The sequence below is a fragment of the Perognathus longimembris genome, chromosome 5, assembly GCF_023159225.1.
Source record: "Perognathus longimembris pacificus isolate PPM17 chromosome 5, ASM2315922v1, whole genome shotgun sequence".
Classification (NCBI taxonomy): Eukaryota; Metazoa; Chordata; class Mammalia; order Rodentia; family Heteromyidae; genus Perognathus; species Perognathus longimembris.
In genome coordinates, this window is record NC_063165.1 from 73433916 (window position 1) to 73460380 (window position 26465).

The 26465-nt window shown below is 45.9% G+C and overlaps 1 protein-coding gene across 1 annotated transcript; it reads right to left on the minus strand.

The window, feature by feature from the left end:
• Positions 1-5296: 5296 nt before the first annotated feature.
• Positions 5297-26465, minus strand: Tmem212 (transmembrane protein 212). The gene is made up of 4 exons (XM_048345846.1): positions 26307-26465; positions 16807-16866; positions 15598-15921; positions 5297-5308 (listed from the first exon to the last, which is right to left on the minus strand). The coding sequence occupies exons 1-4, from the start codon at positions 26463-26465 to the stop codon at positions 5297-5299; spliced, it is 555 nt and encodes a 184-aa protein (XP_048201803.1).

Genomic DNA, 26465 nt, shown 5'->3' on the forward strand with positions numbered 1-26465 from the left:
CTCAGAGATGCTAAATCCATTTTGGGGTACCAGTCCTTGGGTTGCCTGCAGCTGCTGTTTCTCTGCAGTCTGTAGCTGGGACCCATTGCTGAAGCATGAGTGCATTCTTCAAATAGTTCCAAAGCCCTCTCGGGCTATCCATGCCCTTCCCAGCTGGTCTTACAGAGTTAGGTGCTAGGGTATTTTTGTAAGTCTACTATACTTAGCACGGCATATAATCCTGGGCTATGTTATCTCACGCACCCCTTTAAGAGTCCCTTAACAAATAAAGTAACCCGAGGAGAATCAAATCCTTGTTGATTGATGGCCTAAGCCTGGAAGTGTACTCAGCCCAACCTTGCTTGACTGAGATCTGCCCCTGCCCCCTCCTGCCTGGCCGGCTCCACTTCAGCCCTCCTCCCTCTACACCCGGTCCCCGCCCCCCCCCCCCCCCCCCCCCCGCCTGCAGCTCGGCTGCTCTTTCCCTAAGACCGCAGCCATCTCCCTATCTGAAATCAGAATTCAATGTTGGATTTATCTTCCGCCTGAAATTTGCCCAACAAAGCCTGCTTGGACTTGCACGCTTCAAACGATCTTTTTAACCCAATACATAGATTGCTTTGAGACCCAGCATTGTGGGACAAGACAATGAACTCTGGTTCCTTCTTTTTGAGGCGTGGGAAAACGAAGATCCCAAAATGATTTTGTTTTTCCAGTTTTTTTCTTGATAAGTACTTTACTAGGGCTTGAACTCAGAGCCCAGGTACTGTCCTTGGGCTATTTTGCTTAAAGTTAGTGTTCTACCCCTTGAGTCACAGCTCCGCTGCTGGCTGTTTTTGTTTTTGCATTTTAATTTTAGATAAGATTATAGATAAGAATCTCTTGAGCTTTTCAGCCCTGGCTGGCTTGGAATTAAGGTTCTCAGATCTCAGTTCCTAGTAGCTGGAATTATAGGTGTGAGCTATTGGTGCCAGATTTGTTCAAATGTCCTTATAGTGGTTACTTTCTGTATTTCCTGTGCTTAGTGACCTGTGAAATTACATTTCCAATCTTCTGATTAATACTCTGAATATTTTCCACTGATAATTTTAACAACAAAGTGACCATTGTTCATTTACTCCATTGTGTATTTATATTTACTCCAGTCAGAAAGGAATGAATGAATGAGCCAACTGGGATCATTTAAAGTAAAAATAAAACACATAAGATATTTTGTTCTGTAGCTGTCTCAAGGAAAATGATAACAGATAAACTTTTTTTTTTTTTTTTTGCCGGTCCTGGGGCTTGAACTCAGGGCCTAGGCTCTGTGCTCAAGGCTAGCATTCTACCACTTGAGCCACAGCACCACTTCCGGCGTTTTCTGCTTGTGTGGTACTGAGGAATTGAACCCAGGGCTTCATGCATGCTAGGCAAGCGCTCTATCATTAAGCCACATTCCTGTCCCCCAAATGAGCTTTTGAACACATCTGTACAAATGCCTTTCCTTACACCCTAATTTTTACAACTCACTGAAAAGAGTTGCTGTAATGCTTTTATTCTTTAAAATGAACAACAACAATAAATTAAATTTCCACTCTAATTTTAAAAATCATCCTAAAGCAAGACCCTCTCCATATAGGTAAATTCCCTCTTCTTGTCCAGCAAGTGGCCAACAGGGGCCTTGTTGAGCAGAAGGAGATTTATAGAATAGAAAAACAAGAAAGCCTTTGTCGGAACTTCTACAAACAGATGTGAGGAGTGTCCAGAAGAAGCAGGGGTCACTCCTGAAATCTACACGAAGCTTTGATCTTTCTCCTCGCCTACAGCGAGGCAAAAGGGGGAGTCTGGTGTGTGGGTTTAAGTTAAACAATGCTTCCGACATGTATGGGCAAGCAATTAGGTTGTTCAAATGGCAAAAAAATAAAAAAAATAAAAAAGGCTCCAGATTTTGTGAACGAATAAACCAAGTGTGAAAAATGTATCCCTCGCCCCCCATAGGCCTTACTATAGGAAAAAATAAATAAATCCTCAAGTTTTAGAAGGCCAAATTAGTCCAGGAATAAAACCTCAGCCATTTTGGACATTTCACCATTTCTTTATAGCTTAAAAGCTCTATGTTTCTGCCTCAGTTTTGGAATGCTCCCTAACCTTAGAAGAACTGATAATTTAACAGATCTTGGAAACAGTGACTCAGCTGACATGGAAGAGCAAAGGCACAGGATCCTGAGGAAAAAGGTGTAGAGAGGGCCGAGTTTTTGTCCATCCTGGGGAAATGGTTACGCCTCTCATATATTGCGCCCTTTTCCGGAGATAGCACTATATCTGGGAGATAACACAGTGACCGGAAATACGTCATCAGAACCTGAAGATGCTGAAGGCTAGCTCCACCCACACAGCTGCCAGGGAGAGCTTGCATTTGCTTGGTTCAGTTTCTTTTATCTTAGTGGTACTGGAATTTGAATTCAGGACCTTGTGTTTGCTCGCGTGGTTAGTGCTCTGCCACTTGAGCTATGCCCCCATTCTGGCTTTTTGCTGGTCATTTTGAAGATAGCCTAGCAAACTTTTCTGCCTAGGCTGGCCTTCTCATCTCAGCCTCCTTAGTAACTAGTATTATAGGACCTCAGAGCCTGAGCACAAGTTTTCTATGTGAAGATCCATTGTGGATATTAGGAGTGCTAGGTTTTGTAGTCAAAACTGGTTTTTCCTTCTTCCTTCCTTCCCTCCCTCCCTCCCTCCCTCCTTCCCTTCCTCCCTCCCTTCCTCCCTTCCTTCCTTCCTTCCCTCTTTCCTCTCTTCCTCTCTTTTCTTCAAGTAAGAAACTTCCCACCTTGTTCATTCCCCTCCACTGAAGTAAAATGACAGTGCTTATTTTGTTTTTGAAGTGCATGAAGGAAATCCAGAGGAGCTCTGCTCTTTTGTCCTATCGAAGTGGGGAGGTCAGGTCTGGCCGGCACCATCTTGGCCATGTGGTGGATGGTAGGGTCTGGCATCTCGTCTTCATGGTGGGGGAACCCCCCCCCCCCAGGTGATGGGCATGCCTGAATCCCTGGAGGCAGGGGCAATTACTGAACCTGTCAGTCCAGTGGCTGGGACTGGGAGCTTCCTGTGCCCCTGCCTGAGCCTATTTAGGCCTGGACTACCTCAGGTGCCATTACCCCATGCCACATGTCTTTGTGTTTGTGCTCTGTCTCCTGTCTCCTGTCCCCTGGCTCATCTCTGGTCACCATGGCATCCCCCTTCAGCTCTCCACTGGAGCTGAATTGTTGGTATGGTTTTTGTTCTTTCTTTCTTTCCTCTCTGTTCTTCAGGGCTCAGTTTCCTAACAGTGTGAGGTGTAGTTGCTGGCTGCTGGTCTTTGAGACTGGAGTCCACCATGCAGTCGCCAGGCTTTTAATAAAGACTCCAAGATTCAACCTCTCAAAAGGTGGCTTCTCCATTTTCTTGCTGTGCGACACTAGCTGTCGTTGATTCTAACTCCCAGCACAACCCAAGTGGGAAGACAAACAAAAGAAAGCTTGGGGCATTTGAAGGCTGTCCTCTTAGCCGGTGGGCTGTGGGGTCCCCTGTTCCTCACGGCTGTGCTGTGGGAAGGGAACGAGTGCTCAATCCATGCAGATGCCCCAGCCATCTGGCTAGCGCCCGGAGGTCCAGGGCAAAAGCCCCATTACCCACATAACCACCAGGCCGGAGGTGAAGCTGAGGCCACCAGCGCCATTCATTTCCCGTGGCCTTAACTTAAGTCTTCAAGTGAGTCCTAAGGCTGGACCAGGCCTGTTGTGCATGAATACAGTCAGGAGCTTCGGGTGCCACTGAAACTGGACAACGTGTACAACGTCCCATGGTCTGGCTGAATCCCAGCATGGTGCTCTTGCTCCTTAAGGTACATCTGTGGACCTCATCCAACCTGGGCTAGGTGCTATGCACCCGCCCTTTGTAAATTCTAGAAAGGGGGTGTGGTAGGTGCTAGGTGTTATCTACCCGGGACTCACACCTACCTGGCAGGCCCACAGACTTTCAGATATTTCTGGAGATGTTTCTGCCTCCAGAAACATGAGCCCCAGATTGTAGCGTGCTTAGGACAGAAAGCCCATCGGGCTCACCATTCACTAAAACCTGTGTCTCATGACCAGGCCACTGCCTTGGGTCACGGGGCATCTGCGTGGCCCGGGGCCCAGAAGAACATGCGTGTCGTCTGGTGCCAGGCTTGGCGACAGGAGGGAGCCCCATTGAAATCCCATTCTGCTGGTCTGTACATTCATGCCTATATGCCACAAAAATCAATATGGAAATTACTGGAGAAATGGCCAAATTCAAGTTTTGTTGTATATTATAGCATTGAATTGCTTTAGCAATAAAAAATATTCCACAAATTTTGTGACTAGGTTTTAGCTTACCTCACCGTGTGTGTGTGTGTGTGTGTGTGTGTGTGTGTGTATGTGTGTGTGTGTGTGCTGGTCCTGGGGCTTGAACTCACAGGCTCTAGGTGTTGTCCCTGAGATATTTTTGCTCAAAGTTAATACTCTACCACTTGAGCCACAGTCCCATTTCTGGCTTTTTGGTGGTTAATTGGACATAAGAGTCTCACAGACTTTCCTGTCTTGGCTGGCCTCGAACTGTGATCCTCAGCCTCTTTTTTTTTTTTTGGCCAGTTCTGGGCCTTGGACTCAGGGCCTGAGCACTGTCCCTGGCTTCTTCCCGCTCAAGGCTAGCACTCTGCCACTTGAGCCACAGCGCCGCTTCTGGCCGTTTTCTGTATATGTGGTGCTGGGGAATCGAACCTAGGGCCTCGTGTATCCGAGGCAGGCACTCTTGCCACTAGGCTATATCCCCAGCCCCGATCCTCAGCCTCTTGAGAAGCTAGTATTACAGGTGTGAGCCACCAGCACCTACCTTACATTCACTTTTTTTAGATTTTTGCCAGTCCTGGGGCTTGAACTCAGGGCCTGAGCACTGTCCCTGGCTTTTGCTCTACCACTTGAGCCACAGTGCCACTTCCGGCCTTTTCTATATATGTGGTGCTGACGAATCGAACCCAGGGCTTCATGTATACAAGGCAAAGCACTCTTGCCAGTAGGCCATATTCCCAGCCCTTACACTTTTGAATGTATCAGAACTGTCAAAAAAAAATTGAAAGTAGATGGGGCTTGTCTGTCTCTCCCATCCCCTCCCTCCATACTTCCCCCTCCCCTCCTTTCTTCACCTCTCTCCTCTTCTCTTCTCTTTCTCTCTCCCTTCCCGCTTCTCTGCCTCCTTCCTCCATCCCCCACCCTCTACTTCTGAGAAGCTCCAGCCAAAACACAGGGAGTGAAGAGGCCACAGAGCTGGAAGAAGGCAGGCCTCACACCTTCCACTGCAAGACACAAAACACCCGGGTTCACTGGCTGCCTGTCAGCTCAAATCAGTTTTCCTCCAAGAAAAATCACTGCAACAAAATGATGTCATACAGGAGGCCCCATCCACTTCCTGACTTTGAACCAGAGACTCCTAGCCTTTCTCGGCTGGAGGGCAGCAGAGAAAATGAAACACATTGAAATGCAAAGGCCGGCCCCCACGTCTCACCAAGGTCTCACTTCTAATGATCAAAACACTGTCTTGTTTGGGTGTCACAGCCTGAACTTGGCAGGGGCCCAGTGCCTTGGAAATGGAGAGGAAATAAGCCTCAGGATGTGTCCATGATTTCTTGGCCAAACACCTTCTTCTCCCCACACTGGATTTAATTAGTAGTGACAATGTTAAATTTAATTAGCCTGTCTTGTTTGCATTCTATTCTGCTGGTGGTTCTTATTTACCTCTGTGAAAATGAACACTAATATTTTTCAATCATACTATGGTTTTTGTCGCTGGATCTGTGGATTCATGCGACTTCAGGCCAAATAATATTTTGAAGCTATTTCCTGACTTGTCAAAGGTTAAAGCTGCCTTGTCCAGAATGACTGTGTTCTTGCAGGAGTCTCAGATAGCAAGGGCTGGGATCGCATTCCTACTCTGTTATTCTAAGTTTCCCCTGCCAGGAAACCACTGGGCTCGGGTAATTTGCATATAGCCAATGAGAGTGGTCTGCTGTCCTGTGGAGATTTCTGAGATTGTGTGACAACATCAGGAAAGAATCTCATCTGGGGACTGGGGATTTTCCCCCCCCTTTCCCTAAGCCCCATTTGAAATAGTTTTCTTCCCACAAGCTGCTGTGTCCACACTGAGCACTGGAAGTAACCCAGCCCCTTTTCCTGCCGTGGCTTTGCTGGGTCATACCAACAGCCCCCCACCCACCTCAACGCTGGAAGCCAGCTGGTTAAAGTGAAGGTGTCTTGTTCCTTCCGGTCTGGAAAGTAGACTCTTTGGGCATATGATGGAGAGAATTAACCATTTAGGGCTCCCAGGAAAAGGACACAGCAGAACTGCTCTCTGCTCTGTGGCTGGAAAGGTAGGAATGAGCCTCCCACATTCCCGGGTGTCTGCACATCATTTTTCACAGTATACATCAGATCCTGGTTAGCCTAAACCTCCGGGATTACATGACCTCACAGAGTACCACGGAAATCATGTGTCTGTTTAGGATTCTCAGAACATTTTGCTGAGAGCTTCCTGCTACCATGCTAGAAGGGAACTATTAGATTTCATGGGCCTGACCGTGGGTGCCTTAGCAGTCAGGGAAAATGCCCAACTGTCTTGAGAAAATGCCCAACTGTCATCTTATATTCTTCCAGCACACAGCAGGATATGAATAAAAAAGCAAAATATAAGTAAAAAAAACAACCAGGTTGCCCAATACTAAAAGGGAATGCTTATACAACGTTAAAGTTAACGCAAGCTGTTCAGGCAGCACATGCCTATAATCCCTGCTACTCAGGAGGCTAAGATCTGAGGATCAGAATTCAAAGCCAGCCCTGGCAGGAAAGCCCACAAAGCTCCATCTCCAATTATCCAGCAAAAGTTAGGTTGACATGGGATACCAGCTTACCCCAGTTAGATTGGCCAACATTTTGAATTCTGACCACAAATGCTGGCAGGAATGTGGAGAAAAAGGAATCCCACTGCACTGCTGGTGGGAATGTAAACTAGTACAACCACTCTGGAAAGCAGTCTGGAGGTCCCTCAAAAAACTAAACATAGACATACCCTATGATTCAGCCATACCACTCCTAGGCATTTACCCTGCACATCACGAGCCAGGATATGATAGGGACACCTGTATATTCATGTTCCTCACTACACTATTCACAATAGCCAAGATATGGAAACAACCCAGATGCCCCACAATAGGTAAGTGAATCAAAAAATGTGGTACCTATATACAATGGAATTTTACACAGTCATTAGAAAGAATGAAATGTCATTTGTGTGGAAATGGATGGAACTAGAACAAACCATGTTAAGTGAGGTAAGCCAAGATCAGAAACAAATGACATATGTTTTCCCTGGTATATGGAAGTTAGATCTAAAACACAATGGGACATGACAAATATACAGAGGGATACAAAGAGGGTAGTTTTAAGAGAGAATCACAGAGGTGCAACACCCAAATGCCTCTTCATATGTATATAAAATAACATACATACTGAAACGAACTCCAAAGATATGGAAGCAAAGGGCTTTTTTCTTAAATTCTTTTTTCTCTCTGTGATGACTGTTTTCTTTACCTTATGTATGGTGTATTCATGTGCACATCTGTGAGAAGGTGGGGAAGGGGCACAGATTCAAAGGAAAATGGGTGGAAAAGCACAGCCGTGGAGCGCAGTGGACACTGATGAAAGTGAACTGTGCCACTCGTGGGTGGAGATGGGAAGAAGGGACTGGGAGAGAACGAGGGAACAGAGGATACTGAGACAGAAAATGGACTTATCTGCCATAAGTAAAGGTAACCCCACTGTATAACACCTCTAGAACAACAATAAAATAAATGAGAAAAATGTATACACAGACACAATATCTATAAATGCATATAATTTTTCTTAAACATGAAACCAAGTTAAAAGTCTAATATAATGTTGTTTTTTTTTGGCCAGTCCTGGGGCTTGGACTCAGGGCCTGAGCACTGTCCCTGGCTTCTTTTTGCTCAAGGCTAGCACTCTGCCGCTTGGGCCACAGTGCCACTTCTGGCCATTTTCTGTATATGTGGTGCTGGGGAATCGAACCCAGGGCCTCATGTATACGAGGCAAGCACTCTTGCCACTAGGCCATATCCCCAGCCTTTTTTTAAAAGCTAGGTTGAAGGCATGGCTTAAGTGGCAGAGTATCAGCCATGAGCAGGCAAGCTGAGCAAATGTAAGGCCATGTACACACACACACACGTACACACACACACACACACACACACACACACACACACACACACATACCCCACACCAAGTTAAGGCAGACATTATACTGACAAGTCTGAACTTTCATGCGTAATCACCAGGGCCAGCACTAGATATCTTATCAGTCCATTAAGTGACAGATAAAAGCCTTCGTGGAAGAGCACGGGGCTGGGGGGACGGGATGTGCGGATATACAGGACTTCCGGGAAACAGTCATCATTGGGGTGTGGTTTGAAATTTTGTTATTGTTGAAGTTTTCTGTTTTGTTTTTCTGTATGCAGGTTTGAACTGAGGACTTCACACATTCTAGGCAAGTACGCGATCACCTGAGCCATTCTTCCAGCTCCTGTATGTTCTTGACTAAACCACTTATCCTACTTGCTTTCCTTTCCTCTCCTTTTACCTTTCTTTTCCTTGCCTTCTTTCCTTTTCTCTTTCTCTCTTTTTCTGATACTGGGGTTTGAGCTCAGGTCCTCATGCTCTTGCTTGATTTTCTGACACAGTTGGCACTCTACCACATGAGCCACATCCTCAGCCCAGCTTTTTGTACATTATTTATTTGGGAGGTGGAGTCTCATGGACTATTCTGTCCTATTCTGGACTATTCAAATGATGATCCTTAGATCCCAGCCTCCTGAGTAGCTAGGATTACAGGCATGAGCCACCAGGGCTTAGCCTCTTAATACCGGATTTTGTATCTGTGAGCTGAAGGTATTCAATGCTCTTGTATCTAAAGTGTTATGTGTAATTTTTTTCTGGACTTGTCTATTCTCCAGTGGATGAACTCCAGATTGGCACTCAGTGGGTCTGTGACTAGTCACTATTTTTGACTAACTCAAGGACTTTCTGCTACACACTTTACCTGGTGAACAGCCTTGAGTTCTCTCAGTAGACCTATGGCTTAGCTATTCTCATCAACTCCATTTGACTAGGAAAAAACTGAGGTCCTGACCTAAAATAATGGAAGACCAGAATCCACAGCCAGTTGACCTTCACTCCTCTCAGTGTTCTAATTGTGCCTCAAAAATTTACTCTCCCTAGTGAAAGCAAAGAAGGAAGCTTGGTACAAGTGACTAAGCAGGGGGTAGAGACTGAGAAGTGGCCATTCCAGTCTAGCATGGGCATAACGTTGTGACATCCCATCTCAACCAATAGCTGGGTACTGTGGGGCACACATATCTGCTATTCTAGCTATATGGGAAGTTGAGATGGAGAGGATCTACAGTCCAGGCTAACCTGGGCAAATAATGCAGAAAAGGCTGAGTGTAGTGGTATGTGCCTGTCCGAATGATGGGAGAAAGCATGAAATAGGAGGATCACATTCCAACCTACCCTGGCAAAAGGGAAAAACCGGTCTCAAAAATAACAGAGCACAAAGGGCTAGAGGTATGGCTCAAACTGTACAGTTCTTGCCAGGGTGAATTCAAACCCTTGTGACATACACACACACACACACATACACACACACACACACTCAGCTTAGTAAAAGGTTCCTTAATCTGGATAGGAAAGAACTTAAGTTTAATGGAACACCATTTAAGGAATAAGAAGAATACAAAGAAATGTTCATCCACTGAAAAATTCCAGTTTAGATTTTAATATTTCTATGACAACAATAACCTATTTTCAATTTTTTTTGCCAGTCCTGGGGCTTGGACTCAGGGCCTAGGCACTGTTCCTGGCTTCTTTTTGCTCAAGGCTAGCACTTGAGCCACAGCACCACTTCTGGCTTTTGCTATAAATGTGGTGCTGAGGAATCGAACCCAGGGCTTCATGTATACGAGGCAAGCACTCTACCACTAGGCCATATTCCCAGCCCCTGTTTTCAATTTTTATATCATATTGTATAGGTTAAAAACCATCAACCATTAAAAAGGGCCCCAAATGTACATCTGTTTTAATCTTATTTCCTGAGAACATAGCAGAGAAAGTTTCAGGATGAAAGTGGTTTTTAAAATATTTCAAGCCAATGACCACAAAATATGGCAGATTTAAGAGGAACACGACTCCAAATTTATCATCCGTTCTTTTGGCCCTAGGAAGGAAAAAAAAACAACAGAAAGAAATGTTTATGTCTACAGTTTATCAAAGAAAGTGGTGTTGTTTCTGACATTTAATTTAATCTTTCTTACGTCACCAGAATGCCCTGGAGGGTTTAGGAGGAATCCACAGAGATAAAACTTGGTGGCAGCAAAGGAAGGCGTCAGAAATGTGTAAGTGTAAGATGGCACAAGATGCCATTGCTTTAGTGGTCGGGGCTGTGGAAGGAAGTGGGTGATGTCTCCTGTGGAATGTTCTATTAGTTACTTGCCCTTTGTTTTGTCTTGATTGGATTGGCTTAGGGCTTTTGAAAAATTAACAGATGATTAAAGAGAACTATGGAAACTCTTTCCTTGACAAGGAAAGGCTAGCACTTTGTTTCTGTATGGTGTGAGGTAGGGACTGTCTAGATTTTGCAAATGAGAAAGCTTAGGCTTGGAGAGGGTGAATATTAACTTGCTCCAGTCTGTCTCCAGTGGTAAGGGATAGAAGAAACAATCAACCCTCAAGTTGTTACACTGAAATGTAGCACTGGACATTAACTTCTCCACATATTATCAGTAATGGTGAAAACAGCTCTTCACACTGCCACTGTTCCTTGGCCTGGAGATTCCAGCTCATTTTCCTTCTCTACTCCTTCCTGAGACTCTTCTTGATTCCTGACTATAGTAAATTTCTCATGAAAGGTGAATTATTTTCAGACTTGAAACATCACTGTAGAGTTTCTCTCTCTCTCTCTCTCTGTGTGAGTGTGTGTGTGTGTGTGTGTGTGTGTGTGTATGTGTGTGTGTGTGTTATACTTGGGATTAAATGTAGGACCTGGGTGCTGTCCCTTAGCTTTTTGCTCAAGGCTAGTGTTCTACCACTTGAGCCACAGCTCCACTTCCAGGTTTTTGGTGGTTAACTGGAGATAAAGAGTCTCAGAGACTCTCATGTCTGGGCTGGCTTCAAATCTTGATCCTTAGCTCTAAGCCTCCTGAGTAGCTAAAACTACAGGCATAAGCTACTAATGCTTGGCTCTTCTATAGATTTGACTAGGACTTTATCCATGGCTAGAAAGACATTAAAGATGTAAATTAGCTGGGCACCAGTGGCTCACTCCTGTAATACTAGCTACCCAGGAAGCTGAGATCTAAGGATTGTGGTTAAAAGCCAGTCCAGGCAGCAAAGTCTGTGAGACTCATCCCTAGGTTCCAGCCTAGTAGAAGCATATAAAATAGAAAGAGAGGGGAAGAGGGAGAGAGGGAGAGAGTGAGCAAGAGAGAGACAGAGAGAGGAGGAAAGAAAGAAAAAGAAAAAAGACAGACAGAAAGAAAGGGAAAGAAAAAAGGAAGACAGAAAAGATAGAAAGAAAAGAAGGAAGAAGGGAAGGAGAAAAAAGACAGACAGACAGGGGGAGAAAGGGGGAGGCAGGGAAAGGGAAAGGGAGGAAGGGAGGGAAAAGAAAATTAATAGAGCATCCTACTATATTTTTTGGCCCTCAGAAGCCCAGTCCCATCTTTCCTGGATACCTTTTAGTGTGTGTGTGTGTGTGTGTGTGTGTGTGTGTGTGTGTGTGTCCTGGTGCTTTGAACTCAGGGCTTGGGCACTGTTCCTGAGATCTTGTGCTCAAGGCAAGCTCTACAACTTGAGCCACAGCTCCACTTTCAGCTGCTGCTGCTTCCTTGTATCGTCGTCTTCTTCTCAGGTATCTCTGCTCAAGCTGGCTTTGAACCCCGATCCTCAGATCTCAGCATCTTGAATAGCTAGGGTTACAGGTGTGAACCACCAGTGCCTGGTGTGTTATTATAAACTGCACATTTTTAATTGTTCACATTACTTATTGTAGTCTTTGGAGAAATATAGAATAGTATAAGAACCACTGATTATGAAAACAAAAAAAGAAGAATGAAAATAATAGTTTTGCCAATATGCCTTAGTACCCCTGACTTGTTTGTGTGTTATTAACATTTCTATGAGTACAGGGGGTGTATCCCACTTTTCTGGTACTGGGGCCTTGAACCTTGATCCTCACATCTCAGCCTTCTGAGAAGTCTCTCTCTTCCGTCGCTCTCTCTCCCCTTTCTCTGTCTCCCTCAACAGGGCCCTGTGCTTAGAGGCAGTAGACACTTCTTACCCTTGAGCCACACCTTCAACCCTATTTTGCTTTTAGGTATTTTTGTCTAGGGCTGGCCTTAGACCATGATGCTCCTACTTGTGCTTTCCACATAGCTGAGGTAACAGGTGTGCACCACCATGCCCAGCTTCATTGCTTGAGATGAGGGAGGTCTCACGAACTTTTTGCCCAGGCTGATCTTGAACTGTGATCCTCCTAACTTCTGCCTTCCAAATAGCTGCCATGACACTCCGTGCCCTGGCTCCCAGTGTCCTACTGACTAATTTGAGGAGACCCCAGGGTAGGACTTGTGAAAAGAAATACAGTGGATTCTTACTGACCGAGGGGCCTGTGTGAGACCTACTTGTATTCCCTTAAGAAAATGTAGTTCCAGAAGCACTAGAAAGATCTTACTATAGCTCAAGCTGAGGCCCACGCCCCCTGAGAGTCATAGGTGATGGCCAGTCAAAGTATATTTCTATTTCTAGTCACGCAGCGTGAGTCCTTGGAGGACGGGGAGCTAGCACGTTCTGCTGATTTCCCTTCTGTGTGGGGGAGGAGGGCCATCCGCTGAGAACGATTCTGCCCACGCAGGTCTTGAAGTTAAAGTGAAATGGTTTACCTCCATCCTTTAGGTGAGGCAAACATTTCTCATCTCACTGGAAAAAAAGTCAAACCACCATCTCATATAACAAGGGGGGAAATATTTTCCTTTCTCTTTTGATAAAAAAAAAAGCCATAACAAATAATGAAAGAAAAATAGACGAATCCATTCCATTTCACGGAGGAGGAACAGACAGCTTGGTACAGCGACTGCGCAGTGCTTCGCGGCCCTCTCCTTTCCCTAGAACTTTCTCATAGGACCAAGAATGTGGACGCTGTACTTGAGCTTGTGACTGCTGGCATGCTGTGTGGTGTAGACCTGTGCGCCTCGCGGTGTCCTAGGGCCCCCAGAACCCCCTAGGATTTCCTCAACTCCTTCTCCAGCCCCCTGGGCAGGAGAACTTTGAATTTGTGCAGTGTGCACAACAAAGACCGTGAGAGGCAGAGGGACTCGAATGCGCGTCTGTGTTTACCAAGTCACAAAATGCCTAGTGTCTTCTCACTGGGGTTGCTCTGGGTGCCAAGTGACTGACACACCTCATTCCCAGGTGACTACCCACAAGATGACCCCGAATCTACTGAAGACTTCAAGGAGCAAAGAAACACGACAGGGGCTTCATTTATTTCTGGCCATGTTTATGAACTTGTAGGAGAAAAAACAAACACCTCTCAGAAATGGTATTTTTCATTATAATGGTGATTGTTACATACGGATCTTTAAAAACATACAGGTTGTGCCAGTGGTTGATGCCTATAGCCCTCTCTACTCAGGAGACTGAGATATAAGGTGCTTCAAAGCCAGTCCAGGCAGAAAAGCCCATGGAATTCTAATCTCCAATCAACCAGCAAAGAGCTAGAATTGGAGCTGTGGATCAAATGGTAGAGAGCTAGCCTTGCGTGAAAAAATCAAGCCAGAGTGCAGGGCCCTGAGTCAAGCTCCAGTGCGGAGAGGAGAGGAGAGGAGAGGAGATGGAGAAGAGAGAGAGGGAGAGAGAGAAAGGGAGGGAGAGAGGGAGGGAGGGAGGGAGGGAGGGAAGAAGGAAGGAAGGAAGGAAAAGAAAAGAGAGAGGAGAGAGAGAGAGAAAGGGAGAAGTATAATTCTGAATTTTAAGGGGTATGCATTTAAAAATACAAATTCTCCACCTTCAATCCCTGCATTTTGGACATCATAGGGCTAAAGTGCAGCCCCAAATCTGGTGTAGTTGAAATCCTGGGTGATTCTGGCATTGCTGGTTTACTTTAGGAAGTGTCTGGCAGGAGACTAGTTTCAGCATTTCACATCAGGAGCTTATCCTGAGCGAGGTGGACAGAGGCAAAACTTTGATATGGGAGCCCTTTGCCTCTAACTACAACTCACCTCTGTTATCAACTCATTTTCTTTCCTCTCAGAGACTTCAGGTGAGCTCATGACTCTGCCAAACTGTACATGACATTAGCTGAGAGAAAACCTTTGGGAGGGCATGCAGGTCCTAGGGCTAGAACTCAGGGCCTGGGCACTGTCCCTTTGCTTTTTTGCTCATTGCTGGCTCTCTACCACTTAAGCCTCAACTCAAGCTGATTGCCAAGCTCCTTTCCTTCCTTTCTTCCTGTCCTCTGCCCCAGGGGAGACATAGGTATTAGAGTGTGCTGTACCTAGGGTCAGAACTGCATGTCAAGTGAATGATTTTGTAGTGAACTAATAATTCAGTGAGTGCTTCTCCTAGTTTTGTGTCCTTTCTAGAATAAAGCTCATTTCAGCAGGGAGAAATCTCCGGAAGTTTGTTTCCTAAGACCTCAGCAGTACAGTAAGGAGGAACTTTTGGTTTCCCTGCCTCTGCTCTTGGCAGACCTTGCCAAATCAGCCCCACTCCTGTGAATCTGCAGGATTTCCTTTGCAGATTTAGGCCCAAGTGAAGGCAACAGATTGTCACCAAAAGCAACCAAAGGTGCCGATTCTTGTCGTTGGGGTGGAGATGACCAGCCTTGAGGAAAAAAATTGGCCTCCATGACTGAGATGCAATTAACCCTCCTAAGAGTCTCATCTGAATCATAAAAACAGCATGTGAATGCGTAGTGGAAGGCCTCTTCTAAAAAGTAAGCTGGACTGGGTGGCTCACACCTGTAATCCCAGCTGCTCAGGAGGCTGAGATCTGAGGATTGTGGTTTGAAGCCAGCCTGGGCATGGAAATCCATGAGACTTTCATCTCCATTTTCCCACCAAAAAGCAGAAGTAGAGTTGAGGCTTAAGTGGTAGAGAGCCAGCAATGAGCAAAGAAGCAAAGGGACAGTGCCCAGACCCTGAGTTCTAGCCCTAGGACCTGCATGCCCCCCACCCCCAAAGGTTTTCTTTTAGCTAATTTCATGCACATCCTGCATGCTATTAGCTGTAGCTACCATGCTGTACATTATACCTCTAGAACTGAGGCTTGAACTAAGGGCCTCACACTTTCGCTCAGCTTTTCCCTCCATTCATTCAGAAACCATCATGGAGCCCCTGCCATGTGCCTATAGGTGACGGCACTGACGAAGAGGACAGTGTAGCAAATAAAAGGGAGAGTGGTTCCGCATTTCCTTGTCACCATTCCAGATTGAACCAACACCAGCCTCCCTTTTACTGACACTTACATTTAAGTGTCCCTGCTGGATGAGTCTTGCAGAAAGCTTGATGACCACAGACAGCGAGGTGCAGAACAGGACGAGGCTCAGAGCCAGGTCGAGGGCTTGAAGGGTCAGGTGGTACTCTTCGTAGTGAGGTGGGTCCACGCAGACCGACGGGAATTTCGCATATGGAAAGGGGAAGGCAACGGCATAGCCCAGGTAGTTGACCCCGGCCATACCTGCCAGTGAGTAGAAACAGTACGGACCCAGGAGAGCCGACTCCAGGCTTATGGCAAAATGAACTGGGCATCCCATGGTGCTCAGAATCACAAAGGTGAAGCTGGCTTCCCACTGAAAATGAAGCAGAAACAAACTGTTGCTTTGATGAGAAGATATAGCAACATAGAGAGACAGAGGGAGGTCTCCACTTCCAGCTTTTAGCTGATTAATTGGAGATAAGAGTTTCTCAGCTTTGTCTGTCTGGGCTGGGTCCAAACTGATTTTCAGATCTCAGCCTCCTGAGTGGCTAGGATTACAGGGATGAGCCACCAGTGCTGGCTCAGAACCCACACTTTAATCAGGTCTCTAGGTAATTAGCATTGGTGATTGAGGACAGTGTTAGCTGGACTCAAGTCAATAATCAGATAAAGCTGTGCTTGTACATCATGATCATGCCATTTATTACCTGGTGTTAGAATGTTGAAACATCAACATGAGGAGACACAGAGAGAGAGAGAGAGAGACAGACAGACACAGAGAGAGAGAGAACAGAGAAGATAAGGAGATCTGAGACTGAGTTGAGACATAAAATTCCATTAAAGGCTGAAGGTGTAGCTCAAAACAAAACAGGTGAAGTCTTGAATCAATCCCAACACCTCTCTCTCTCTCTCTCTCTCTCACACACACACACACACACACAAACACACACAATTTAATTTGAAAATGATTGAGAACAGAGGGGTCTATAGATCCATTCCTTCAAAATGGAATTCAGGAGCACTCACACTGGCTCTGCCTTCCCAGAAGGAAACTTACAGAAATAATTTAGAGGAGGAATCAGATAAAAGTCATTCTTTTAAAAATACAGTTTATTACTGAAATCCATCATAGTAAGGCCTCAATTAGATCAAATTCCTTTATAACTGGAAACCATATTGTCTGTGCTCCATCCTAAATTAGTAGTGATTTGACCTTCGGATGCCCTTTGCCATCCTTGCCTCGTATCCATATATTTACCAAGTGCCTCTGGGTCCATTCTTTGTGAGCCAATAGCAAAAGTCCACCAGCTGTGATGGCCTGGGGAAAGAAAATGGGAAAAATAATACAGTCCAAGCAACATCTGGCAGGGGTTCTGTCTGTCTCACAGTTCCACAACTTGGTTAGGAAGTGCAAGGAATGGCAGATGGCTGGATGGCTTTGTAGCGCTGCTCTCCTCGTCGGAGGAAACGCAGCATGGCCCCAGAGTGGGGCCCGCTGCAGCTCAATGCTTGAGTGTCAGGACTGCCTTTGGCGTAGCCATCACAACCCCTGAAATTGTCACCAGGAGCTGCTGGAATGGGCTTGTCACCAGACCTCAGTCCCTCCCTGTCTTATGAGACTTTTTTTTTTTTTTTTTTTTTTGAGATTCTGGAGCTGCAGCCTGCTGGCAAGATACAAATACTCCATGTATCAAACAACACAGATTATCAGTAGGATGCATGCACCATGTGGTGATTATTGTCGTGCCTATAAGCCTGTCTAGCTTTGTGAAAAAGTTTTTCTTTATAGTTACCAGTGAAGGACAAGGCCCAACGTTCAGCCCAGCAGGTGGCCCAACTCTGTCATCCTAGCTAATCAGGAGGCTGAGATCTGAAGATGGCAGTTAGAAGCCAGCCAGGCCGGGAAAAACTATCTCCATTAAACTACCCCCAAAAGCTGCAAGTGGTACTGCAGCTCAAATGGTAGAGGTGCTAGCCTTGAGCAAAAAGAAGCTCAGGGATGCATCCAGGCCCTGAGTTCAAGCCCCAGGACCATCACACACACACACAAAAGAGTTCACAGAGCATCACCAGAATTGAGTAATAGATGAGAGAGAGAGAGGAGGGAGGAAGGAAAGAAGGGAGGGAGGGAGAGAGAGAAGGGAAGAAAGAAGGAAAGAGAAAGGTAAACAAGAGAATGAAGCAAAAAGAAAAAGTCTGGGCTGGGAATATGGCCTAGTGGCAAGAGTGCTTGCCTCCTACACATGAAGCTCTCGGTTTGACTCCCCAGCGCCACATATATGGAAAACGGCCAGAAGGGGCGCTGTGGCTCAGGTGGCAGAGTGCTAGCCTTGAGCGGGAAGAAAGAAGCCAGGGAAGGTGCTCAAGCCCTGAGTCCAGGCCCCAAGACTGGCCAAAAAAAAAAAAAAAGAAAAAGTCTGAGCTCACTGATGCTTTGACTCCAGGCCTGCTGAAGGAGACCACTAAAATGATGGAGATTAGAACTTGCTATTCCCAATCCATGATATGTTGTTGTTTTTTTCTGCTATCTAGTGAAGTCTTTAAGGTTGAGAGAGGGGCTGGGAATATGGCCTAGTGGCAAAAGTGCTTGCCTTGTATACATGAAGCCCTGGGTTCAATTCCCCAGCACCACATATATAGAAGACAGCCAGAAGTGGCACTGTGGCTCAAGTGGCAGAGTGCTAGCCTTGAGCGGGAAGAAGCCAGGGACAGTGCTCAGGCCCTGAGTCCAAGGCCCAGGACTGGCAAAAAGAAAAAAAAAAATGTTGAGAGAATAAACTAGGAAGAGGTATGCTGAAAGAAGATAATGAATGTGGACAGCTCTAAAAGTTGCACCTCATTGGGTTTTGACAGAGTAATTAATACACATGCGCGCATGTATAGCATTATAAGAGAACTCAGAGAAACAGAGAAGCCACCAGAGAGGCCAAATTGTGAGTGTTTACTGGAGAGCCGGAGGACTGCTGGCCAACTCTTGTCTCAAAGACCAGCAGCCCCAGATACAGCTAGCACAAAGCTTATATAGGCCCAAACCACGTGAGGTGTGAGAAATTAAACCTAACAAAAGTGTTATAAATAAGCAAAGCAAGCCAGGTTAAGACACTTAAACCTAATAGAAGTGTTAAATAAAAGCAAGACATCAGGGGAAACCATCAGGGGAAACAGTCTCCTCACTTCAATAGTATTAACAAATGGAAAGTGGTTCCACCCGCACAGTTTGGGGTACGCTTGCTTTGGTGACTCTAGGTTTAGCATTGCTTGATGATTTAGCTGTGCATCTCACTGACATGTTTTATGTTGAAAGCTGCATTTAGAAAATTTGGGGACACACACACACATTCATATTCACACTCACACAAAATGTTCTTGTGTCTTGTTGAACCTGAAACTCTGACTTGGCAAAGCCATCCCATAAAACTTCCATGGATAAAAATGCAGTCTAGAAAGTTCCTGGCTTGAGCCTGAAAGAGGAAAATTTTCAGGGGACCCTATGGAGGTTGAGCCAGCAAAAATAGTACAACCAAGCAGGCGGGTTAATAAGAGCAATTCACTGGTGCTTTCTGGTAAGCCAGGGGCTGGTCCAGCCTCTCCAAATCAGGCCCTTGATTGACAGGTCATCCTGTCACTAGGAGAGAGACCAGAGAAGCCAGCTCCTGCCCCTCTGCTGCTTAGCTTGGCGAAGACAGCAGCCATCACCAGATGCTTCGGGGCTGGGCTGCCTTCATGACCCTGGCACGGGCTGTTTCTTTCCTTTCACATGTTGGAAAGGGCTGTAAAATTACAGTTGCTTGTTAATTCGGCTGTAGCTGCCAGCTTGGATTTTGCTTCGTTTACATATGCTTGGAGAACAGATTTTTCGTGGAGGAGGGGGAAGATGAATGCAGCTCAGTGATTTGCAAAGTCCGTGCCTATTTGGGCTGGTGCCCTGCCACGCACAGGAGGTGCACGCGAGGTGTGAACAGCAAGAGTCACAGAGGGCCCCTTATCCTGCCCTTCCCCTTTTGCCTGCGCGTGTGAGTGCAGGTGCTGACATTAGAGCTTGAACTCAGGGCCTTGCAATCCCTTTCTGGCTTTTTGGCTGGTTAATTGGAGACAAGCGTCCCAGAGGCTTTCCTGCCCAGGCTGGCTTGGAACCACGATCCCCTGATCTCAGCTTTCTGATAGCTGGAATTGCAGGCATGACCTACCTGCCCCCCAGCTCGCCCAGCTCCTGCGCCCTCTCCCTCTGTGTGGCAATGCTGGAGTTTGAACTCAGGGCTTGGCCCATGCTGATGCTGCACCCCCTTCCATTTTGTTTTGTGAATTCCGGTTTTAGACAGACGGGGAGGAGAGTGACAAAGGGTTTTGAGGGTAAGAAAATCAAGGGGGAGGGGGAGAAGATGTAAGAGAGGGTCTGTGTGGGAGGTGACGAGTTGGACCCCAAACAGCAAGGTTGTGGAGGACTGAGGGGGTGGGGGCGGGGACAGGGTGCCCGGCAGTGCTCTCTGGGCATGCGCACTGCCTTGATTTCACTGCTCACACTTTGATCGCCTGGTGATTGGAGCCTCCTAGGAAGTATTGAAGTTGCAGAAGGAAAGCATGCGGGTCCCAGAAGCAGAAACGCTTGAAGCATGCAGGAAGCAGCAACAACTTCAAGAAAGGCTTTTAGATGCATCACGTTACTACGACAAGATTTATTCCCTTGCAAGCATCTACTGGGGCTTGATGAACAAGCAAACAAAGTAATGACCATCACGGCTCCCCTTTAATGAGTGCCTCACATCTACCTCGTACTAGATTAAATGCTTCGTCTGTGTGAGCAGTTAATCCTCATGAGGAACCTATTGGGGTGCTGCCTTCCACTTTTTAAATGAGGCACAGACAGGCTAAGATGCCCACAACCACGACTAATAATACACCAGGCATGGCTCCAACTCTCATCGCAAATTACAGTCTAGCTCTGAAAATAATGTACATAAAAGAATGTTCACACAAGCTAGGAGCCGGTGGCTCAGGCCTGTAATCCTAGCTATTCAGAAGGCTGGGATCTGAAGATCACAGTTCAAAGCCAGCCAGGGCAGGAAAGCCTATGAAATTCTTGCCTCTTATTAGCCATCAAAACAAACAAACAAACAAACAAACCCCAGTTGTGGCTCACATGGTAGAGTACCAGTCTTGAGTGAAAAAGTTAAGGGATAGAGCCTGGGTTCTGAGTTCAAGGCCCAGTACTGGAAAATACACACACACACACACACACACACACACACACACAATTAGACAATTAGGCAATGAGAAGAGCTTGGAAGGCAAGATCCCACTTCCAGGAAAAATTGATGAAGAAAGCACCCAAGGGAATAAGTTCTGAAGTGCATTTGGAGGATGGGAATGATTTCAGTGGTCAGTGACAAATCAAGGGCAGTCCAGGCTATGGGAGAAGCATGTGCAAAGGTCCTGGGGTGTGCTGCTTGGGGAACAGGTCTCAGCAAGTGGAGAACAGTAAAAAAAAAAAAAATCTAGGCTGAAAGTAATCATGTAACATCAGGGGAAAAAAGACCTCAAAAATCAGCTAGAATGTGTGGATTTTGTTGAGAGATTACAAAACACCAATAGCTTTGGAAGAAGGAGCCAAACAGGTTTAGAAAGATGAGCTTGATATCACATGCATGCTGAGGTGGGAACAGAGGGAAGCCTCTGGGTGGTCCTCCTCCTCCTCCTCCTCCTCCTCCTCCTCCTCCTCCTCCTCCTCCTCCTCCTCCTTCTCCTCCTTTCTTCTTCTTGTCTTTCTTGCCAGTTCTTGGGCTTGAACTCAGGGCCTGGCCACTATTTCTTTCTTTTTTTTTGGCCAGTCCTGGGCCTTGGACTCAGGGCCTGAGCACTGTCCCTGGCTTCTTCTTGCTCAAGGCTAGCACTCTGCCACTTGAGCCACAGTGCCACCTCTGGCCGTTTTCTATATATATGGTGCTGGGGAATCAAATCCAGGGCTTCATGCATGAGAGGCAAGCACTCTTGCCACTAGGCCACATTCCCAGCACCCCCCACTCCCCGCCCCGGCCACTATTTCTGAGCTTTGGCACTCAAGGCTAGTGTTCAACCACTCAAGCCACAGCTCCACTTTCAGTTCTTTTGGTAGTTAATTGGAGATAAGAGTTGCCTGGATTTTCCTACCTTGGCTGGCTTTGAACAATGATCCTCAGATCTCATCCTGTCTAGCAAAAAGAAGGCTTTCCTCTATGTGATGATGAACTTCCACCTTCCCTGTTCTAGTCTTTGTCTAGTCTAGTCTTTTGATGGACTGGGCTTATAACGAACTAGATCTGACATAGAAGCGAGGTCCACGTGGGGTCTGAGCTGGGGAGGGGAGTGTGGGAAAGGTGATTATGAGCAGGAAGAGGATCTGAGTCTCAGCCCTTGTCTCCTGGGAAAACCCAAAGCAACAGGGCAGCTCACTGGGCTGAGCTGGGTGGGTTAGGGCCTTGCTACCTACATCCCAGTCTGAGTGTCAACAGGGTGACGCCCACCCAGATCTTCTTGGCTGTGGGCAAATGCAGGTTCCACCCAGACCTACTGAATTAGAACCGGCATGGTAGCAAGCCCCCCAGACAATGAAAGGGAAGTTGGAGATGGAAGAAATGACTTTGGTGATGATTCATTTGTTTTCAGACAAACTAGATGACTGGAAACAGGTGAATATTATGGAAACAGCCCAGATGCCCTACAATAGATGAGTGGATCCAAAAAATGTGGTACCCATACACAATGGAATTTTGCACAGCAAAAGAATACTATTATGTCATTTCCAGGGAAATGGATGGGACTAGAACAAATCATGTTAAGTGAGGCAAGCTAAGCTCAGAGACATGTTTTCTCTCATATGCAGAAGCTAGATCTAAAATATATGGGGACATGATAAGTTATCAGCACTCTCGGCATTCATATACAGTGAGACCAAGGGAGGACACTGTTAGGGAAGGAACACAAAGATGCAATGTCTATGTGCCTCTGATCATATAAAATAATATTTATAGAAATGAACTCCAAGAAATGGAACAAGAGGTTTTTTTTTTAAATTTCCTTTTTGTCTTGTTTGTTTATCTGCTTTGGAGCACTAAGGGGGGTATAGAAATGGAGGGACAAAAGGTGAACTAATGCAGCAGTGCTACTCGCTGGACACTACGTTGAAAATGGAGTATACAACTTGTGGATGGGGACAGGAGGGAAAAAACTGGGAGAATGTGAGAAGAGGTGATATTGTCCAAAAAGAAATGCATACCTCACTTATGTAACTGCAACCCACATCACCTTGAAAATAACAATAAAATATTTAATTTAAAAAGAGAAAGAAACAGTCTACCTAAGGGGAAAACTGAACCAGGGCCTGGGATTCTTTTCTTGACCTAATTTTAGTGAGGGTTCTGAATCTTCTCCTTGGCCCTACTTGTAAAATCCACTCTAGCAAGAAACCTACGAAGTTTGAACAGAATTGTTCTCATGGTCAGTGCCTGGGGTGTCTGTCATGATACCTCTTTGGGTTTCTCTTCCATCGACTCCCAATTCCTGTCTGATTGCCCTGAATGGACTTCGCAAGAGTCCTGGTAAGTTGGGATCCGGTACTAGTGGCTCACACTTGTAAGCCCAGCTCTCCAGGAGGCTGAGATTTAGAGGATGGAGATCCAAAGCCAGCTTGAGTAGACAAGTCTGTGAGATTCTATTCCTAATGAACCAGCAAAAAGCCAGGTTGGAGGTATACGCCCTGATAGCATGTCAGCCAAACAAGCAAACTGAGCTTCATTGATTGAAATTTAAAAAACAAACAAACATAGAAATCTTGGTCAGTTTATCCAGAATCACTTTATTCCTGATGGTTTCTCCTTAGTAATTTTCCATGCACTGACCAGGGCTACTAATTCCCACTTGCCTGCGCGTGATATTTGGAATCAACCCTTATGCTAGTTTTGTTTTTAACATCATCTATTCATTGTAGTTATGTGACTGTTGAAATAAAGACTTGAAGCCTTTCCAGAAGCAAGTGCCTTCTGTAACAGTTGAGGGGACCAGGCCCTGCATGGCTAAGAGGGCTCTGAGCTTTCTCCCAGATCTCTGCCTCTCAGCAAGACTCTGGTCTGAGTGCTGGGGCCATTGGCCAAGTCTCTGGGCTCCCCAGGCCTGGCTGAAGGGCTGCCTCTACCCCTCAGGGCCTGATCTGTAAGCCCAGCCCTGGGATGAACAGGGCTCAGCCCTTACAGTGGTAGGAGTATTAGGCGCTCCTCATTACATTCTTCAAGCAGCTGAAGCCTTTAAATAACCTCCCTCAGAAATTCTAGAAAACGTGGGAGTCATGTGGCTGTCAGAACGGAGCTAGGAGAGTCTGAAGATTCATATTTGTGAACTACTGAGATAGCCTGGGATAATCTGCGTTGAACAAATACACATCCTCTATCACCTGCAAAAATATAACCATTTCACACTCAAAAGCAATGTGGAGTCCTTGACAAAATGCAATATCAACATCATTCACTTGTATGGATTATCTTTTGACAGAAAGACATCCAGGAGGAAGGCAGAAGTTTGTTTGTTTTGGTGCCCATCCTGGGGCTTGAATTCAGTGCCTCACATTCTCCCTTAGCTATTTTTAGCTTTTTCCATTGAGGGCTGGTGCTCTACCACTTGAGTCACACCCCACTTCCAGTTGTTTGCTTGTTAATTGGATCCAGGTGAGAGTCTCAGACTTTTCTACCCCAGGCTGGCTTCGAACCACAGTCCTCCAATCTCAGCCGCCTGAGTAGTAAGGAGTACAGGCGTGAGCCACCAGCATCTGACTCAGGACAGAGGCCTTTTGACTTTGACCTCGATCAGACGAGACTGGGGCTAGGTAGCAAAACAATGCCGTTGTTCCATATTTAGACATTATTGCAAGAGTGAGCATTCTTATTGATTTCCTTTTGTGAGGATTTTTTTCCTGCTTCAGTATAAATATCAGCTTGACCTTTAGTCTTTGCAATCTAATCAGAGCTCACCCGGGGAAGACATTCTGCACTGCTCCAATGGAGGGTGGAGAACCCACTCACTCGATAACATTCATCAAAGACTATTTCTTTCAAGCTTATGTTTGACTCTCTTAGTTCCACCTAATGGGAGATATAGCAATAAAGCAAATAGAAAAGAAAATCCTGTCTTCATACAATAGACAAACAATAAATAAGCCAGTGTAGAAGGAGACGAGGCCATGTAGGCCTGCTAATAAAGCGCTGAACTTTCTCCCGGATGCCTGTCTTTCAGCAGGACTCTGCCTGCCACCATTGGCCAAGTCTCTGGACTCCCCAAGCCTGGGTCTCCAGATGGAAATCACTGTACTTGTCTCCTCCTCAGGGCGTGATTTGCAAGCTATGTTCCAGGGTCACTAGGAGTTCGTCCCTAGCTGAGGTTGATATGGTTTTGAGGGGAGTAGAGCAGAGTATGAGGAACTGAAAATGGTAGCAACTGGCAGCAGGAGGCAGGGTTGCAACTGAATATAGATATCGTGTGTGAATGCACATGCGCATGCGCACACACACACATATGCACGTCCTAAAGTTAGGGCCTGGCACCGTCTTTGAGCTTTCTTGCTCAAGGCTCACACTCTATCATTGGAGCCACTGCTCTACTTCGAGCTTTTTGGTGGTTAAATGGAGAAAAGACTCTCACAGATTTTCCTTCCTGGGCTGGCTTTGAGTTGCAATTCTCAGCCTCCTGAGAGCTAAGACTAGAGGTGTGGGCCACCAGTATCAATGGATATATAGATATTTATCTAGAAATATGTAGATGGGCCTGCATTCCAGGTCCATCTCCAATTAGTCAGGAAAAATGCATGGTAGAGGTGTGGTTCAAGTGGTAGAGCACTAGCTATGAGCAAGAAAATCAAGCAAGCCAGGTACTATTGGATTACGCCTGTAATCTTAGCTACTCAGGAGGCTGAGATCTGTGTATTGTGGTTCAAAGCCAGCCTGGGCAGAAAAGTTCATCAGACTCTTATCTCTAATAAGCTACTCAGAAAAAGCTGGAAGTGGTGCTGTGGCTCAAGTGGTAGAGCACTAGCCTTGGGCAAAAGAAGCTCAGGGATAGCACCCAGGCCCTGAGTTCAAGCCCCAGGATCTACATGAGAGGGGAGGGAGGGGAGGGAGAAATTCTAACAAGTTTGAGGACCTGAGTTCAAACCTCTGTACTAGACTGTTTTTTGCATCTTTCCTTCCCCCTCCCCAATTCTTCTATTTAACCCAAAAGTTCTTGTCAGCACCTAAAGATGAATTGAGATGCTTAATTTCCTCAGTCTTCCCAACATGGAGGTATTGATTAAGATCCTTACCTGCCTTTATTATTTCATTATTTTCTATCGCTTTCTTTGGGGCTTCAGGGTGAATGGCTTAACCTGATATGTTGGAATACCCAGAGTTGGGTCTCTGGCCTAGGACTCCAGCTATATGTATGTAATAAAATAATACTGACAGTCTATATTTAATCATACCACTTGGGCTAGGGTTATGGTTGAATGGTAGAATACTTGCCTAGCAAGCCGGACGCCCTGAGTTTAACTCAAGTTTCATGAACATAATAAGTAAAACAAATTAAATGGATTATATAAAATCTGAATTCTAGTTTCGTGAAGAATTGAGACTTTTTTGTATTTTTGGACAAAAATTTAAAGGGCATTATTTTGTTTCCTTCCCTTTACCCTCCCACTTCCTTAACTACATTATCCCACTAATAAATATTTTCTCTCAATATATTGAATGAAATATATCCTACCAATGCTCCATTCCAGATGGGACACGCAATCCACACACTCCATCCAGTGAACCAAAGCTTGGAGGAAAAAACAGGGAAAAAAGCCATGACCCCGGAGAACACGCTGAAACTCCCGAGAGTGACGAGAACGCGGCCTGCGGTCTGGTAGGGGCCCTTCAT